Source organism: Mesoplodon mirus (assembly GCF_964341445.2).
Source record: "Mesoplodon mirus genome assembly, chromosome: X".
NCBI classification, from domain to species: Eukaryota; Metazoa; Chordata; class Mammalia; order Artiodactyla; family Ziphiidae; genus Mesoplodon; species Mesoplodon mirus.
In genome coordinates, this window is record NC_138981.1 from 31,012,541 (window position 1) to 31,032,476 (window position 19,936).

General features: G+C 36.5%; 1 protein-coding gene across 2 annotated transcripts in view; it reads right to left on the reverse strand.

The window, feature by feature from the left end:
* Positions 1–19,936, reverse strand: part of DMD (dystrophin) — a 2,064,872-nt gene that overhangs the window by 1,282,729 nt on the left and 762,207 nt on the right. For both annotated transcript variants that reach the window (XM_082609524.1, XM_082609523.1), the window contains exons 28-29: positions 15,422–15,556; positions 13,643–13,792 (exon numbers count right to left, since the gene is read on the reverse strand). In XM_082609524.1, coding sequence (XP_082465650.1) covers positions 13,643–13,792; positions 15,422–15,556 — 285 coding nt within the window. The remainder of the gene's footprint in view (positions 1–13,642; positions 13,793–15,421; positions 15,557–19,936) is intronic.

The window sequence follows — 19,936 nt, forward strand, 5'->3', positions numbered from 1 at the left end:
TGTGATTATCATTTCATGATATATGTAACTCAAATCATTATGCAGTACACCTTAAACTGTGGGTCAATTATGTCTCAATAAAGCTAGAAGGAAAAGAAAGGATTCAGATGAATCCTCTGAAGAGGTATATAGGGCAATGTCTGGAAGGGTCCCAAGCACAAGAGCTTCTGTCTCTGTGAAGCTGGAGCATGTCACCCTCCCAGTGTTGATGTGTTCACAAACCTGGACGCTTTATGAACTCCATACTATTGGGATTTTTAATGGGGGCTTTATCACATATGTGTCATCAATTATCAACTCCATTTCCAGTCCCTCTCCCCTCTCCAGAGAATGGGGGGTAGGCATGAAAGATCCAAGCTTCTAATTTTGGCTTGGTCTCTCCAGTGACCAGCCCCCATCTAGGAGCCCACCAAGAGCCACCTCATTAGAACAAAAGATATTCCTATCACCCAGTAAATTCCAAGGAGTTCAGTGTCAGATGCTCCTATCACTTAGGAAATTACAAAGGTCTTAGGATTTCTGTGTCAGGAACTGAGGTCAAAGATTAAATACCAGAACAAATGTTCTTCCTACCATCCCTATTTACAAGGGTTTTAGGAGCTATGTGTCAAGAACCAAGGGCAGAGACAAATATATACATATTTCTTATATTACAAAAGAAGATAGAGAAGATAAGAGGAGCAAAAATTTTAAATACTGTCTTGCCTATTTTTCTTACATTAAAGAGGGCTGGGCTATTGGCTTTATTATCTCTGTGTAAATATTACACAGGTGAGTTTTTCCTTCAAAATCTAATCACTCTTGACCAATTATTCAATTAAAATTATTATGAGAGCAAGTTGCATAGTCCACCACTCAGCTCAAAAATAAAGTCACCTTGAACACAGATGTTTGGCCTAACAGTCTGCTTGCGGTGCATTTTTTACATAAAGATGACAGTTTTAACACAGAGCATTTACCTAGGAAAGTCAAAATTCAAGATATCCAATAACCTTTCTTCCAAAGTAAGGAAGGAAAGCATCAAATTTAAAATGTGAAAAATGTAATCCTAGAAACTACATCCATAGTTAACACTCTAAGAATTAGATTAAAATTATACCTTTCAAAATATTAAAGCAGTTAGCATTGGTCAATCATCTTCACTGAAATCTTTTAAAATATTGATGTTCTGTAGAAGTGAGTCTAAGTTCTGTAACTCCTGCATATATTCAAAACCAATTTAGGTGTAAAATTAACCAAATATATAAAATAACAATTGGGGCTGGCATCATGGGCTGGCAGCCTGTGCAGTCATGCAGTACTCCATGCTTGTAAGAACTCAAGCTTGGTTTCATGTTTTGATGTCATTCTCCTGAAATTCTTAATTTTTGAACAAGGAACCTGCATTTCCTCTTGTAATGGCCCTAAGAATTAAGTAGCTGATCTTGATTACAATAATTTGGGGAAAATGGCCAATAGCTATAAGGTTGAAATAAGAATCCGAACAAAATTGGATAAGTTCAAGAAGTAAATCTTTTAAAAAACATGAAATTCAAATTAGATGCACCAGGACACAGTGACATACTGGTGGAGGAAATATGAATACCAAACAAATGACTTCCAAATATGAGTATAATTGGAAGATAAGACTCGAAAGACCAGTCTCTTAGTTGTTTCAGGATATAATCAAATACATCCTAGAGATATTGGATACATTAACTGAAGATAATGGAAATCAAAGTCCCTTTTCTTTTGATTGTCCACATGATTGTATGCGTATTGTTGAGAATAAGATGATGATTTTGCTGGAAACTATGGGAGAAAGGTACATAACTGACTGTTTCCACTGCAAACTGTTATGACTACTACTGAGTCTACTGTACCGTTCGTTAACACTTCTGCTTATTTTGAATTCCTCTCTATGACAGAAGAGCTCCTATTCCAAGTGCTTTCCACTCTCACTTTCTCAAAGGCACTGGTCCTCTATTCTCCCACCCCCACTTCTTCATGCCACCAACCTAAGACAGCCTAAAGAAGAGTTAGCTCCCTCTCAGGTATGGAGTCTCTCATAAGTAAATTTTCTCAGTCTTCCTAACCTTCACCTGAAATTATCTTCATATTATCTCAATTCTCTTTTTTCACTCCAGAAGTTCATCCTTCCATTTTTGCTCACGTATCCTCTCCTGTAAGACCTTGCTCTTACATATTAAGTACATATCTCTATTGGATCTTCCCCCAGATTACAAACAGGCTTAAATCTTCACTGTCCTGACAGTCAATGAGATATAAAATTACCTCTATCCTATTACTCATGATGCTGGCTCTTCTCTCTCTTTTTTCATCATCAAACATTTTTTTCATTATCAAACACATGCTAATTCTTTTTTTTCCTGCTTTATTGACATATATTTGACACATAACATGGTGTAAGTTCAAGGTGTATGAGGTGTTGATTTGACACATTTATAAATTGCAAAATGATTACCATCCTAGTATTAGTTACACCTCCATTCCATCACACAATTACCGTTTCCTGTTACCAAACATGTTGAAGAATAATTTACATTTACTGCCTTTACTTTACCACTGCCAATTTCTTCTTTTATGTCAATTTAATCTCACAGTTGCCCCTCTAGCAACTGAACAAGACAACTATAATTAATAAGTGAAGGAGTAAATGGGAGTTGAGCAAACAAATCCAGCCAGTAGAGACTACTTTTACAAGTACTAGGTTCTGCAGTTTATGTATGAACAATGTAGGAAGAAGAGAAGTAAAAATTATTTTAAGTATTTTTATATGCCAGAAAGGAAGTTAACTATTAGAACTTGGCTAATTCTAAGTTCATTAACTCTGTCATTTTAAAGAAAATTCAGAAGTTAGTAACATTTTATTGATACTCTTTACCTACAGCAACTTTATCTACTTTTCATTAAAATTAGACATGTCAAAAATCTTAGTCCATAAAACTAATCTGATCAGTAATTTAATATATAGATGTATTCTCATTGGCCTAATAGTTTTGCTAAAAATTATACTTATACCTTAGCAGTAAAACAGGTGAAGAGACAGCATGTAAAAAAAAATCTGCCTTCTGTAATCATTCGGAGCATAAGTTTAATATCATCTCTTTATGGTCACAGCCGATTTATAGACAGAGGCCAAGACATTTGATATTTTTTTCCTTAAGGACACACCAAGTATAAAGAGCTATAAAAAATAACCTCGTGCGGGCTTCCCTGGTGGTGCAGTGGTTGAGAGTCTGCCTGCCGATGCAGGGGACACGGGTTTGTGCCCCGGTCCGGGAAAATCCCACATGCCGCGGAGCGGCTGAGCCCGTGAGCCATGGCCGCTGAGCCTGCACGTCCGGAGCCTGTGCTCCGCAGCGGGAGAGGCCACAACAGTGAGAGGCCCGCGTACCGCAAAAAAAAAAATAAATAAATAACCTCGCTCATAAAGAAAAATATGAGTGGCTTATATACCTCTTATTGCCTGCCAGACCACATTTAGATCTGCTAAGACTACCTTTCTGATCTGCTGGAGAGAGAATGGTGAAGAAAGAGAAGAGCCCAAGATTACCTTAAGTTTCTGGCCTGAGAAATTTAAAGAATGAGTTGACATGAACGAGAACGGAGAAACTGTTGGGTAGGTTTGATAGGAGCTCGAATCTGAGTATGTTATGTTTGAGCTGCTTACTAAATATCCACATAGAGACATAATAGAAGGGTGGATATACAGTTCTGGAGTTTAGGGCAGAGGTCTGTACTAGAGATAATATTTTGAGAATCATTAGCATGTAAAGAATATTTAAAGCCACAACACTGCATAAAATATCCAAAGGAGTGGGTAAAGAAAAAAAAGACAGCATGAAGCTTAAAAACTATTTCGTTTACAAATGGATCTAGTTAGGCAAAATTTGTTTCAGAATTCTTTCTTGTGTGTTTATGAGTGAGATTGGCATGGGACTTTGCTTCTTGTACCATTTTCGTCAATTTTTTTTTTGAGTATGAATTTCAATATTTAATATCGTCAATTTTTAAAATTGAAGTATAGTTGTTTTACGACATTATATTAGTTTCACGTGTACAACATAGTGACTCAATATTTTTATAGATTGTACTCCATTTAAAGTTATTACAAAATAATGGCTATATTTCCCTGTGCTGTACAATATATCCTTGTTTCTTATTTATTTTATACATAGTAGGTTGTATATCTTAACCCCATACCCTTGTATCACCCCTCCCCTTTCCCTCTCCTCACTGGTAACCACTAGTTTGCTCTCTATACCTGTGAATTTGTTTCTTTTTTGTTATATATATTTGTTCATTTTATTTTTTAGATTCCTGAGATAAACATATAAGTAATAGCATAGAGTATTTGTCTTTGTCTTAGTTATTTCACTAAGCATAATACTCTCTAGGTCCATCCACAGTGTTGGAAATGGCAGAATTCCATTCTTTTTTAATGTGTAATATTCCATTGTGTGTGTGTGTATATATATACACACACACACATACATACATAAAAAAATAGATATTTTTTGTATTCATTCTCTGTTGATGGACACTTGGGCTGCTTCCATATCTTGGCTATTGTAAATAATGCTGCTATGAAGACTGGGGTGCATGTATCTCTTCAAGTTAATGCTTTTGTTTTTTTCAGATGTATACCCAGGAGTGGAATTGCTGGATCATATGGTAGTTCTATTTTTAGTTTTTTTTAGGAACCTCATACTGTTTTCCATAGTGGCTGCACCAATTTACAAACCCACTTACAGTGTACTAGGGTGCCCTTTTCTTCACATCCTCACCAACATTTGTTATTTGTATACTTTTTGATGACAGCTATTTTGACAGGTGTGAGGTAATATTTCATTGTCATTTTGATTTGCATTTCTCTGATGATTAGCAATGTTGAGCATTTTTTCATGTGCCTTTGGCCATCTGTACATCTTTCCTTCTTGTACCATTTTTGTCAAATTTTATTAAGAATATTTTCTAGCCATAGTTTTCAGCCTGTCTTAATCAGCTTGGGCTTCTATAACAAAATACCATAGATCAGGGGGCTTAAACAGCATACATCTATTTCTCACAGTTCTAGAGGCTGAGAAGTTCAAGACCAAGGTATCTGCTGATTCAGTGTCTGGTGAAGGCCCTCTTCCTAGTTTGCAAATGGCCTCCTTCTTGCTGTATCCTCACGTATCTGGAAGAATTATCTCTCTCGTGTCTCTTTATCTCAGGGCATCTCAGATCTTCCTTTTGGAATTTCTCTGCTTTAGAAAGGATCTGCTGAGGTAAAATCTCAATTTCTGTTTCTCTGAAAATGTCTAATTTGCCCTTGCAATTTTGCTAGGTTCAGAACTCTGGGATGGTGGTAACTTTTTCTCAATATCTTGAAAACATTTTTCCAATTTTTTTTTCTGATTCTTTTGTTGTAGTTAAAAAGTCTAATGTCAGTCTAAGTTTCATTCCTTCAAAAATGATCTGTCTCTCCTCTCTGGTTGCTAATGTAAATTTATCTTTGTTGTTGGAATTCTGCAGTTCCACTGTGAAATGTCTAAGAGTGGATTTCTGTTTATTTATGCTGCCTATTATATATATTGTGCTTCCTGGTTAAGTAGGTTGGCTCTGGAAGTTATTCCTCAGTATCCTTCACATATTCCCGCCTATCCATTTTTCTTTATTCTCGCCTTCAGAGTCTCCCATTAGACATAAGTTGGACATTCATAACCTACTCTCAATATATATTTTGCCTTCCTGTTCTACCTCCTACTGTCTACCTCCTTAGGTTTTGGTACCACATTCCCATATTTCAATTTCCTCATAACTCATTTTTTTCAACTGTTTAATATACATTGAACACAGCCATTATTTTTTCCAGTTTTTAGAGTGATAATTTTAATTTTAGTACTCATATTTTGATCTGTTTTTCAAATCTTCCTCATCAGCTTTTAGCGTCTTATTTCTTCATTTGATTCTCACTCTCATTTCTTTCTTTAACATTTCATCTACTTATTTTATATTAATTACCTGGCAATTCTAGTACCTGAAATTGTAGAGGAGGTGATCTAAATTCACTCTGTGTTGCATGTGATTACTTTGCTTCATGATGGCTTGTTTTCTTGTGCTTGTGGGGTTTACCGTGAGCTCAAATTTCACAAAATTTAGTCTGTGAGAATACTAAGGTGATTTTCTTTCTAAGAATTTGGATTCACCTCTCACTAGTGCTAGGGTGCTACCAACCTGGAGCTACTTTAACTTAATCTCTTGTCTTAGGGACACCTTGACTCTTACTGGTAATAAACACTCAAATAAGCGACCCTCACAAGAACAGGCCTACGGTTACACATTTTCAGATGAGGTGATTATAATTATTCTTACTTTTAATTTTATACTTAGAGTGGGAAGAGAGATAGACATATTTTTATATTGGGACATTTCACAGACAAAATACCCCCGTCCATCATTGTACTGAAGATATAACCCTTGTTTTACATAGAATCTCTGTTCACCTCCCGCCATTTGCTTGAGCCTGAGGCTCAGATTTCTATTGTATCAAATGGCTTAATTTAACCAAACTCTGGGTTTCTAGTATTAGCTTTTAGCACTAAGGCAATACAAGGGTCAGTGCTCATAGTTGTATTAGTTCTATGACTTTAGTTTCATCTGCATTTTTTTTTTTTGTCCTGGCCTTTAAAGGTTTACTCACTTCCTTGCAAGAGAGAAAACATTTATAAGTATATTTGTTGGAAATTTCCCAGCATCTTGGTGTTTTGAAGAGGGCATTTTAGAAAACTGAGTCTGCCTCATCCTTGGGAATGGAAGTCAGCCCCTTCTCAACATATGTGGAGTTAATCAAATCTACCTCATAAAATAATGTGGGGATTAAGTTTAACACTGTTTATAATTGCTTAGCACAAGGACTGACATAAAAATGCACTCAGTAAATTGTAGCTTTTACTATTTATATTATACATTGATATTTTCTAAGAAGTAAACACATTGACAAAATCATAAAGATATTCTTTTATAGATAAATGGCTTTCCAATAATAATTTTGACCTCAAGACTGATATACAGTCACTTGTTTTCCTGGATTACTTTACAGTTTTCCTTCAGTCGATATTTGTCTATTCTTCCCTATCTATGCTAAGGTAGATGTGACACTCAGTGACCAATTCAAAGTTATAATTACTGGAGCAATTAATGAGTCCCTCAAGCTGCCTATCATGAGCGTTACTACTAAAGCAGAATCAACCAATTTAGATTTTGCTTCTTCTCTTTTACTGTCTGCTATTTAATGTCATGTGAAAAAACTTATAGATGACTTTGAGAAGACCAGAAATGGGGGCATTCACAATACACAAGAAAGATGAAATAATCACTAATCAAGAGAACTGGTAAAGGCTTTGGACATCTAAATACATGTGATTTTAATATTTAAAACTCTAAAATGCTTTTTATAAAATTAGTCATCCCTAATATTTTTAAACTCATACTGTAAGCTTTCCTTAGAAATTGGGAAACCAGTTACTTGCAATATTCACTTCTTACCAAGCAGCTTTTATTTTTAATATAAGGAAAAGATCACTGAGACTGAAGGCAGCATGGTCAACCAGTATGTGCCCAGGCTCCAAGAGCAGAGACTTGGGTCTAAGCATACTAGCTTTGTGGCCTTTGATACCCTATCCATTTCTATAAAATAGGAATGTACAATAGAAGTCCTTATAACATAAGGTTGCTGTGAGAACAAATGAGAAAATGTATGTCAGACACTTGGAGCAGTGCCTGGGCCTTTGTAACAATTATACTATTATTGCTATTATTATACATTTTGCTGTATCACTAACAAATCGTCTGTAGCTTGGTTACTCTGTAGTAAGTTGGAAAAATTAGATTATTTGGTACAATTTTTGGAGCTGTTTCCTGGTTTGCTAACCATCTCTCAAATCATTACTGTGAGTAGAAAATGTAGTGCCATATGATTATGAAGAGTGAAAGATGCCTTTTCAAGGAATGGAAATAATTTATCACTTATCTGAATGCAAACTCACACTCTGAAATTAGGAACAGGATCTAGCAAATCTCTTTTAAATATTCATAGGCAACAAAATCTCTGGCTGTTTGATTGATTTAACAGGCAACTGAGTGTTACCTTTGTTCTGCATAATTGCCCCTACAGGAAATATCAGTTAGGCAATTAAAAAAAAAAACCCACAAACCTTTGAAATAGGCATTTTAATCGAGAAGAAAATGGGCTAAGGCTTATATTCAAGAGAAAGGGCACTTGTTTATCAATGGAAAAACTGTTTTTCTTTAGCCAAAGAAAAAAATCAAGAAATTTATGGCTTAAAAAAATTCAGAATTTCTGACTATAACAATCCAATATATAACATAGATTTTTTAAAAAAGGAAATCAATTTTAAAACTCTGTTACTGTAATTATTTTATTTCCCCAGACTCTTAGATAATTATCCCAAGGCTGCATCTGCATTGCATCAAAACACCAGTCTTTTCAACTGAATATTCAGTGGGAACATCCAAACGATTGATTTAGCTAACAAGGTACTAGATATTTCTCTATTACCTAGATAGTGTGGAAATGATCAAAGTACTCAGATTATACCCTGAGAACTAGGAAAACCCTGTTACTACTCATCCTTTTAACTCAACATCTTATTTTTAAAGTCACATTGGCATACTAAAGACTAGCAGAACAGAATTTGAGAAGGATATTATCTCTAACATGATGTGGTTTTCATCAAAGCTCTAAAGCACCAAATATGCTTTATTTACATTGCCAAATTACTCTCAGGTTATTATTGGCTAGATATTTTATATAAGCATAGCCAAGGCTGATAGTGGTTTCAAGTTTATTTATTGTTACTATAGCATTCTGTTTAATTGACTACTGAAGTAGAATGAAAAATTCCTTCCAATTTTAAGACCTATGGAATGATAAAAGTCCTTTCGTCAGTCTTCTGAATTTTATTTAAATAATGGAGGTGTGTACATTTCATTGTTTTTCACATTGGAATATATATATATATATATGTTTGTCTATTCCTGCCCTGGTAGCACACACGCACTCACGCACAGATACACATACACTGCTTTGAGGGTAGATACTACAGCATACAACCTAGTAAAAATAAAAGCACTTTCCAAGCAGTATTTTATATATTGCTCAGGAGAATCCTATGAAATAGGATCTGTCATCGCAGATGAGGAAATGGAAGCTTGAAAATATTTCCCAAGGGTACAGAGCCAATGGGTTGTAGATGGATGTGTTTATTGTCTTTTAACATTCATGTTGGTGATACTGGAATATTTCTCTCTTTGCCAGCTGGCAGGATGCTGAGCTTTGTCAATAAAGGGTGCTGGAGTGACATTGGGGGAGGTAAAGTTTTCTCTGTTCAGTGTGTTTTTACTTCTTGCTCCCATGGCTCTGGGTTAGCCTGTGGGATGCCTGGTTGAGTTCACCTCGTCTGTTCCCCCCCACCCCCAAATAAATTTTAGCAGCACCCTCTACAGGTGTCTTCTGACAAGTTCAGTGGGTGCTCCAGTGGCAAGTCCAACCTGGGTGCCAAATCCATGGGCAGCTTCCTGGAGCCCAAGCTGGTCTCCCTAAATTCGGTGGCCCCTACTGTAGCTAGCTTCCCAGTGAGTCCAACAGGCAATCAATCCCCTCTAGCTTCCCAGAAAATTCAATAGCAGCCCCCACAGGTTACCTCCCCATGAAATTTGTCATCATTCCACTCCAAGATTCCCTTCACACAAGCTTCAGCCCACTGACTACATACTAGCTCTGGTCTGGGTCAACCCAGCGAACTTCTTTGTCATCTCATGCTCTGGAGACATACTCTTTCCAAACAGGTTCGAATCCCAGCCTTCGGTAGAGCCCCTCACTTTCCAAGTCATTTCCTTCCCTCGGTGCTATCCCTTGGTTCTAGGGAATTCTTTGGAGTTCTCTTCTATTTCCTCTTAAAAATTAATTCCCAGTAATTACTTAATACTTATTTGTATTAAACGTTCCCTGTTGAAGCTACTGTGTAACCTGTTTTCTGTTACCTGTCTGACCCTGATTAATACCAAGGGCTATTCCAACCCAAGATTTTCTGATTCAAATTTCAATGCTTTAAAACTCAGTTTGGATATAGCAAAATAAGCGTTCAACTAAGGTTTGTTGTTGAGTTGAATTATTATCTATTTGGGGGAAATACCAGGTTCCACAACAGAGACCTTTGAAATGTAAAGACATAAGTAGTTTTTTGTGTTGCTAAAGGTTTGCAAGAGCATTACATAAATGAGGTTGATGCCAAGATCAGGATTAGAGAGTGGTCTACTCCTAAGGACAGAATAGACAAACACTGAACATGGTTAATGATTAAAATTTGGGCCTCTTCACAGGTTAGCCAAAATCAGTTTTACAGTGTGCCTTTTGGCTTTTTTTTTTTTTTTTGATTGAACTCTAATTTCTAACCTGACACTAAAATTCAAATACAAATACAAGCACATTCCAATTCTATATCAAAATCCAAATGTAAATGACCTTTGACCTAGTTGCCGCCTCGGAATACCTACTTCTGCCCACATCCAGTAACAGTGCGATAGGGTCAAGGGCTAAAGGACTGTTTAGAATCGCCTATTTCCAGTCCGTAGTCCCTTATATTGATATGGAGAAAGTATGATTAGACTACTAAACAAAGGTAGTGCAGGATTAAGGATTGTTTGGAGTCTCTGCTAATCAGGACTTCTTTCTTTCCAATGTATAAACATGATCAAACTTCTCCCCCATGTAAATAACAAAAGGTTCCCTGCATACCATCATAGCTACCATCCCCCCTCAGGACCTTTCTTTGCCTTCACAGCCAAGCTCCTCACAAGGATCGTGCACACTTGCCTTCCCCGTCCTTTTCTCTAATATCTTCTGTATCGCACTGTCACCAGTCTCTCTAAGCCCAGGAAAACTCCATCAAAACTGCTCTAGGAAACGTCACAAGTGACATCCTTTTTGCCCAATTCTGTCTTCATCTTACCGGGTTTCTCCACCCATACTTGACAGTTTTTCATGACTCCTCTTTATAAACTGCTACCTGCTAAGCACCCAGGTTTTAACTTGCATCTCCTCTTACCTCTGATCATTTCTTCTCATCTCCTTTGTAGACACTGTTTCCTCAGCCGGAAACTTGATATGGGGTATAACTCTGAAATTCTGTCTATGATTCTTTTTCTTTTGGCTTATTTGGGATGATCTCAGGAACTCTGCAGTTTTAATTAGCACATAGCCTGACAAATTCCCCATCTGTGTAACTAGTCCGAATCACTCTCTTTAACTTTAGGGCTGTGTAACTCTCTCTTACTAGATTAGGGAATATCCCCACCTGGGCACTCCGTAAGTACTGTAGCAGATCCTGTTGCTGCCCAGCCACATAACCCCTTAGCCTCGGAACCTCTAAGTTCACTTGAAGCTTTGGTGGCCAGTATGTGCATGCAATGCTAGATTCCCACCTTAAGCTCCCACATTTCTCTATTTTACTGCTCTAGGCAGCCCAGGAAGTACTGGGATTTTATGCACCCAAGGGCAATCCTCAAACACAAAGGGAGGAAAATTGGTGGACAAATGTTCCAGCTTCCATTAGCCCAGCGGGACAATTCTAAGTGAGCTCTATGACACTGGTGTTCTACCTGATTTCTTTAAAGCTCCCAGTGGGACTGAGCTCAGTAACTCCCAATGGAAACTCACTCATAAAAGCATCCTTTATCAGACTTCCAACCTTTCATTCTTCATTCTCCCCATGCCCTCACTTGTCCTTCCTGGTATCATCTCCAAAATAAATTACCAGCGCCTAAGGTCTTCACTCGGGTTGCTTTTGATTAATATCAAACTTAAGCAGATATGTCTGGCTCAATGGGGGTAAAAAATGACATGTGATCTTTCACCTCCAAACTTGTTTTTTCTTACTTTCTCAAAGTTGTTTCTGAAAAATATCTGATACTCAATCACCTGAGTCAGAAACCCAGATACTCTTCTGAATTTTGCATTTGCTATGTATCTATCACTAATGGCCTTACCTTCAACTGAGCTAAAAGTATCGCTTCTTACTTGGTCTCACTGCCTGCCTCCCTGTCTTTTAGACCCCCCACCCCACTCTCCAGTCTCCCCAGAGGTAACGTAATCTGATGGTGGCACCTCTCTTCTCCTTCCCCCTTATAAGTTAAACCCTTCAGTGGTTCCCTAAGTGCATGGCTATAGAGCAGGCTTTTTGTGAAGCACAGATCTCCCTTAGCAATCTCACTCATGCTTATTTGTTCAGGCTCACCTTCAGCCAGACCCCCATTTGCATTCTGTGTTTTAGCAAAATCAAATACTTCCAATTTTCTGTAACTGCTGGTGGCTACCTGCCTGGAATCACCCTCTTACTCTTGCCCGTTTGGCTGTCTCCTACTCTAATTTAAAAATGTAGTTTACAACAAATCTTCTCTAGGAAAGCTACCCCAAATACCTTCCATTGCTGACCCACACAAGCCTGTGTCTTTTTCTATGTTCTCTAATCCTCTATCGTAACTTTTTTTTTTTTCTTTTTTTGTGGTACGCGGGCCTCTCACTGTTGTGGCCTCTCCCGTTGCAGAGCACAGGCTCCGGATGCGCAGGCCCAGCGGCCATGGCTCACGGGCCCAGCCGCTCCACAGCATGTGGGATCTTCCCGGACCGGGGCACGAACCCGTGTGCCCTGCATCGGCAGGCGGACTCTCAACCACTGCACCACCAGGGAAGCCCCTATCGTAACTTTTAACCCAACATTTTGCATCTTATAAGGATATTATTTGTTTTTATGTCCTGGAACACACTAAGAAATGAATATTTTTTTGCTTAACTAATCAATGACTGTAAGTAGTGAAGTACAGATACTTTTTCTGACTTATTACCAAACCTTCAGTGTCTCACATGTTATAGATGCACTTAGCAATCAGATACGAAAGTAAACCTCATTATGAATTTTTTTTTCCTTCTTGACAAATAATCCATTCTTGATTTAGGAGAATGTATGCAAAATATTGTTTGATTCAGAAAAATATGTTATTTTTTTCAATTTTGATTTGAAAAATTCACACCATATGTATTAATTTTTAAATATGAAAACCCCTCTGTTATATATAAATACAAACTCATATTATTTGGGAACAATAAACAATATCCAATATCTTGGGTACTAATAAAATCACATGTATTATTAACAGATTATATATGACCATAACAAACACGTGTGTACATGTTTGAAGAGAGAGAGAGAAAGAGAGAGAGGTGACGATACCTACACATATTAGTTAATCGTGCATATGGAAAAGAACTGTGGTCAGATAAGATCCGATTTTGAACACCAGATTAACTATTTACTCATTTGAAGATTTGAGCGAGTTACTGCACTTGGTCTGTATCAGGTTTCCTATTAAAACCCATACTTTATAAAGTTTTTGTAAGATAAAATGATATGATACACATATAAATATTTCATCCATGTCTAGAACTTGAAAGCTTTTACAACCTGGAAGCTGAGCTAATATTTAAATTATTCCTCATTTTGACTGAGAGGCATAAAGGTATTTGCTAGTCTTTATGCAAATTAGTTTAAAGAGATTTTTTTCACTCTTCTCGTCATACCTCTTCATGTAGTTCTCTCCAACGAGAATTAAATGTCTCGAGTTCCTCATTGATCAGTTCATCCATGACTCCGCCATCTGTTAGGGTCTGTGCCAATATGCGAATCTGATTTGGGTTATCCTCTGAATGTTGCATCAAATTTTCAAGTGACTGAAATACATTTGCAATAATTACTATTTCACTTCTTTTTCTAAATCCATTGAACTAACCCAAAATGCTCAGTATCTTCTGATTTACATATAATTTAGTTATAAGCAACTTAAAGCAATATTTAATTGGGATAACAAAACATGAAAGATCATTGTTATTTCAAAACTATGATGTTGCTCCATGTCAATCTTCATGGGCTTGTGGCAGAACTATGGAATGGGGTACATAAAAAATGATTCACGGCCACCTTCTTCTCTGAGGCTCTCTACTATAAAACCTGGAAGGTAAGACGCTCAATTTCCCAACTTCTCTTATAGCTAATGATGGCCAAGTGACATGATTCTGACAATGTACATAGGTAGAAATTCAAGAGCAGAGTTTCCCTTCTCACATTAAAAAAAAAAGTCACAGTACTTTAGAAGCAATCCCTCTGGCCTTCACCCTTTTTCACACATACACGGCTTAGAGGTAAAGTAGCCATATTTGGACTGCGAGACAATAAAAACAAGGATGAGGTCCTTCAATCTGTTCATTTAGTAGGGTAAGTGCATGATCACATCCTTTGTTCTGGCCATGACCCTTTTACTCATGCAGTATAACTTTGCAGGCTTGTTTCATCTTTTTTGGAAGATGCTTCACACTGTTAGTTCACAATGACTGTTTGGTCACTGAACATCTATCTCTGAATAGGACAGGGACATAATTATAGTCTATTTGAGGCCTCTCTCATTGTTCTTTGATACCTCTTCAAGTTTTACAATTCTCTTGCAAAAGTAAGGAAGTTGGATATAATCATGCCCAGGTTTCTGCTGCAATGTCCTAGGATTCCAATTCTATTCAGTCAAAAACATTTCACATTTTCTTCACATTTTGATTAATTTATGTACCTTATTTTAGCAGATTTACAAAGGGGCTGCACTACAAGTGGCTCTACACACAATACATAGGCTAAAACTACATATTCATTACATATAAAGGATTAGCCAAAAGTACAATAAAATGCATAGGACATAAATGATTGTCAGAAATTCACATAAGTCAAAGCTTATACATGCAAACTCCTTTAAATTTTACTTTTTAAAGATCTCCAGAATAAAACTTGAAAATGTACTAAAATTCTCTATGTACTAAAATGTATGAACATTTTAAAGATACATTTCCAACATCAAAGCATGCCTATTTAATACCTTGAAATATTCCGTAAGGTATAAATTTATGATTTTAAATAATTAAAAAATATGCTCCAACTCAGTGAAGGTAGCTTTTAAACTGGAAATAATGTTTTACATTACCACTGTGTTTATCTCTACTCCAATGGAGCAAAACTGTGCATTCAAACTGTCTTTGCAGGTCTGTAGTAGATTTAAGCAGGTAAAGAAAAATGTCAACATAGAACATAGTAATATAGCGAAAGGCATATGTCCTCTCTAAGAGTTTAAATTCTCTTTAAAACCTTAACACTGGAAGGTTCAGAGAGGAATCAAAGGTTTCATCCCAATTGCTGGTGCTGGGGAAGGCATAGCAACTATACTCTCTGCCTGGTTTTCTTTGAATTTATTTTCTATTTGATTCTTGACATCTTTCAATAATGCATATAAATTATCACAATTATATTAATTCACAACTTACATCTAGCACCTCAGAGATTTCCTCAGCTCCACCAGGAATATTTTCAGTGGCCTTAAGTTTAAATTCTACTTCATTTAGCCACTTGTTTGCCTTCTCCAAGTATGACAATAACTCATGCCAACATGCCCAAACTTCCTGTGAAAGAAATGTATATCACAGATGAAATATTTTGATAGAACAGTGAGTGTGCGATTTTGCCATTTCCATTTTTAAAACTTCTAAAAATAAAACATATTTTTTACCTTTTCTTTGTAGCTCATTGAAAATGCAACTAGTCATTTTGAGCATCTAATATGTCTATAATTACAAATCATTAAGGAAACATTTTATTACATGAATAAATTCAAGACTCAGTGATTTACTTTTTTAAATAAAAAATAATTCATCAACATTACAGTCTGGGAAATAGAAAAAATAAAAGCATATATAAAACTGCACGTATAAACCTAACATCCCAACACATCAACTATTACCACTTTCTGTGACCTCCTCTAAATTTTATCATATATAAATAACTAGATAGTTAAAAGTAAAGTATGGATTTAACTATAGCTCTCTTTTTAATAAACACTATATCCTATACATTTTTTCTATATTATTAGGAAGATATATTTTTTAATAAAAATCTAAGGTTTCATTTAAGTAGCTATAGTTTGGTTTCCTTAGTTTTGTTTGCTATTATATCTTTCTGGTGACCATCATTATGAATATGAATTTTTCCATATTTTAAATTATTTCCTTGTGGTATATTATTAGAAATATGAATATGAACTATTTTGAGGATATGATTATGTTTCAATGGCTTTTGATATACACTGAGAAAACTAATTAATATTCAAAAGTACTCATATATGAAAAAGCAAAATTTTAAGACTGCTACCAGAAGAATATAGAAGAGACTTTTTTTGACCTTGGGGTGGGGAAGAATATCTAAAAGAAGACATTTTGTAAAAACTGACCATAAGAAAGAGATAAATAAATTTAATTACATTAGAATTAAAACCTACTCATCAAAGAACACAAGAAAGAAATTGAAAAACAGCCTCAAACTTGAAGAAAACAACTGCAAAACTGGAAATAGATGAATATGAAAGGAACACTGAATCAGTTAAAAGATGAACAAATAACCAAATAAAAAAATGAAACAAAATCCTGAACCAGTATTTGAAAGAAAATGATACATGTGATAAACATTCACAAATATGTTCAGACTCATAAGTAACCAGGAGAATGTATGTCAGGATTACAGTGAGATATTTAACACGTTGACTGACACAAATGAGAAGTTTGACAATTCCAAGTGTGAGAGAAGATATGCATTAACACAAATTTGTATTTATTGCTGGTGGGTGTGTATACTAGAATGATCATTTTGGAAAACAATGTCATTCCCAGTAAGGTGAATATTCACATACCTAACAACCCAGCAACTCCACTTTTCCATAAACATCCTCAGAGAAACTGGTTTGGATGGACAACAAAGAGAGTTACAAGAATGTTCATTTCAGTACTTTTTGTAATAACCAAATAAAAAAAAGAAGGAAATGAACCTTAATGTCCAGTGGCAAGAAAATGTACAAATACACTGTATCATATTTACACAGAGAACACAGAAGCAAAAATGAAAACTTCACCAAAGAGAACCATATGGATGAGGCCCAGACACAAAAATGTTGAGCAAAAAGAGCTAGCCCCAGAAAACGATATATTATAGGTTACCACTTTCTACAACCCTCAAAACAAGCAAAGTTGAGCAATATATTATTTAGGCATCCACATGTGTATGATAATTTTTTTTAAGCAGAAAAATAATAAAGACAATTTTCTGGATTAGGGTTATGTCTGCTGGGAAAAAGTAGGAAGATACATTAGAGGATAAGAATATTAAAAGAGTCATTTTCCATTAGCTTGGAGATTGGAAATATTGGGCAAATTTATAGATATAGCAGTGCAATCACTACCGCCTGCAAACCCTCCCCCACAACCAAAAATGAAGCATAGGAAGTAAGTTTTATTTTAGGAGAAATTAAAAATTCTATCAGATTCCCCATATTTTCACCTTTGCTCATAGCCCTTGCAAATGATGGAGAACATTCTCTCTCTAACTGATGAAAAGTATCAGTCTAACCTGCCTTGCCAGCTTACCAATTCTTGCTTAGTATTTTATGTACAGTTTATTACAGAAAGTGAAATTAAGTATTTTGCTTTAAAAAGTGATAGAAATCTTAAATCTGGGTCATTTCCAGCTCCTGCTGGACTACAGGCTGTCTTCCTTCTGGGCAAAGATCCCAGTGGGAAAATATAAATATCCCATCTAATACCTGAGGGTACTTTAGAGCTTTGAAGATAAGGAGATGCGATTGGTAACGTGTCTTATTAACTTTGGTGCAGATTGAGATAATGAACTACCTTGCTGATTTAACCATCAGGATGGATGGCCTCTTGTGTCCTCAATGCATCTGAAGGACACAGCTGGAAAGGCTGAATGTACTGGCTTTACAGGTCACCTCTGCAAAATAAAATATAGTCTTGCAGCCTGAATTGGAGCTAAAAGCCACTTAGAATAACTGTTAAGTTTAACAGTTTGGAACTTAAAATTACCTTGAAATCACCAAATTCAAAGTGGCTTTGAAGAAAGTACAAATGAAAAAGGAAACTTCCATTCAAAATGGAGCTGATGTGGTAAACCCTCCCCCCAACCTGATCCAGTCATATTAAAATGCTAGATAAAATATTTTTTTAAAAAAACCTTTTAAATTCACAGCTGATTTATGAAACAAGTATGAAAAATCCTCAGGTGGCAGAAATAAAAGGGGAAGTTAAGTGCACTAAAGGTTGGGAAACCAAGCTTAACAAAATACTGGCATATCAGAACATAAAAGCTGGGGTATTCAAAACTAACTTGGGATGGGAAAAGAGGCATTGGTCTCATGCATTCCAGGGAGATGGAAAAGCATAAAGCTGGGTGTCACCTCTCCTGGAAACAAGAACTATAAAATCCCCATCCACTGGAGTATAAGAAATTGGCAAGAAAGCTGAGGATCCTTTGGATTTTGGTTGGAAAATAAGGATCCACCCGTAAGGAAGTGAAACCTAAGTTTATATCACACATGAGGATAGAACATAACATCTCTCAGACTCTGGTAGGGACAAATAGAAAAGACTCATAAGGACCCTCCAATAGCCTAGCACAGAAGGGATTTCCAGTAAAATATAATTCCTACTACAGATGAGCTCACAAACAAAAAAATTACAAGCATGTGACAAAATTCACTACCATTAGAGGGAGTCAACAGTTGTAACAAATGGTAGAATCCATACATTGTGATCAGAGATAACAGAACAAATTTTTTTAAATTTTATAATAAATAAGTTGAGCCTGGTGATAAAAGTTGCCAGTAGGATCTACTTTTCTTGAGACTAAGAACCAGAATTCATACTTAAGAAATAGAAGGGCTAAGTTCCCTATATTCCATGTTGCTAAAACTTCTGCTAGATGTTTCTACAAGCCCTCATCTAAAGAGAGACAGCTAATGGGGAGGGCACTGGGGGAACATGAAGAGAAGGAGAATTTGAAAAGTTAGGCAATCCCTTTTTCTTACCTTTTTATGAGGGTGTTTAGGCGAAACTCATCTGGTCCCTTGGTCCCTTTTCTTTACAGGATCTAAAGGAGCAATGCTCTTCAAGTGGGTGGGTATATTCAAAAAGGAATGGTTGACATGCACTCCCTACTGAGATGCTGGTATGGCCAAAGAGGAATCAAGGACAACTATTTCAAGTTTCTCATTCCTAAGAGTTACATAATATGGGATCTGCCAGTGCCCACAGGCTGATTTGAGATATAGTGGGTAAGACAAAAAGGTTTAATTTTCAACATGGTATAAGGCTATTGGCAAGAGTCAGCCTGAAATTCTTGTTGAATACTCCAAGGTTATCATGTATGCTTAGGAAATCTTTTCTAGGGTTCAAAGTCCATGTGAACAAGGCCAACTGGGCTCTCCATCAGACCACAACAAACCTATAGAGAACAAGCCAGATCAGTAGTGATAACCTATAGAGTCTGGCGATAACAGACTCATCATCACAGATATGTGTGGGTATTAACAAAAAAGTTAATAGCAACTGCAGCCAGCCAAAGAAAGAACATCTTATGAAGAGTATTTTTCCTTCCTTATCCTCCCATATACTAAAATTAGAAGATTACTATCCAGAAATTGAGAGGACTGTAAGATCAATTTTTCTCACTCCCACATCTGTATAAATTACTGAACCCACAAGATTAAGTTGGTGGAAATTTTAATAAAGTATGAGATCAAAATTTATATGAGACTTTTAGGGCTTCCCTGGAGGCAGAGTGGTTAAGAATCCGCCTGCCAATGCAGGAGAGACGGGTTCGAGCCCTGGTCCAGGAATATCCCACATGCCGCGGAGTAATGAAGCCCGTGCACCACAACTACTGGGCCTGCACTCTAGAGCCTGCGAGCCACAACTACTGAGCCTGCATGCCTAGAGCCC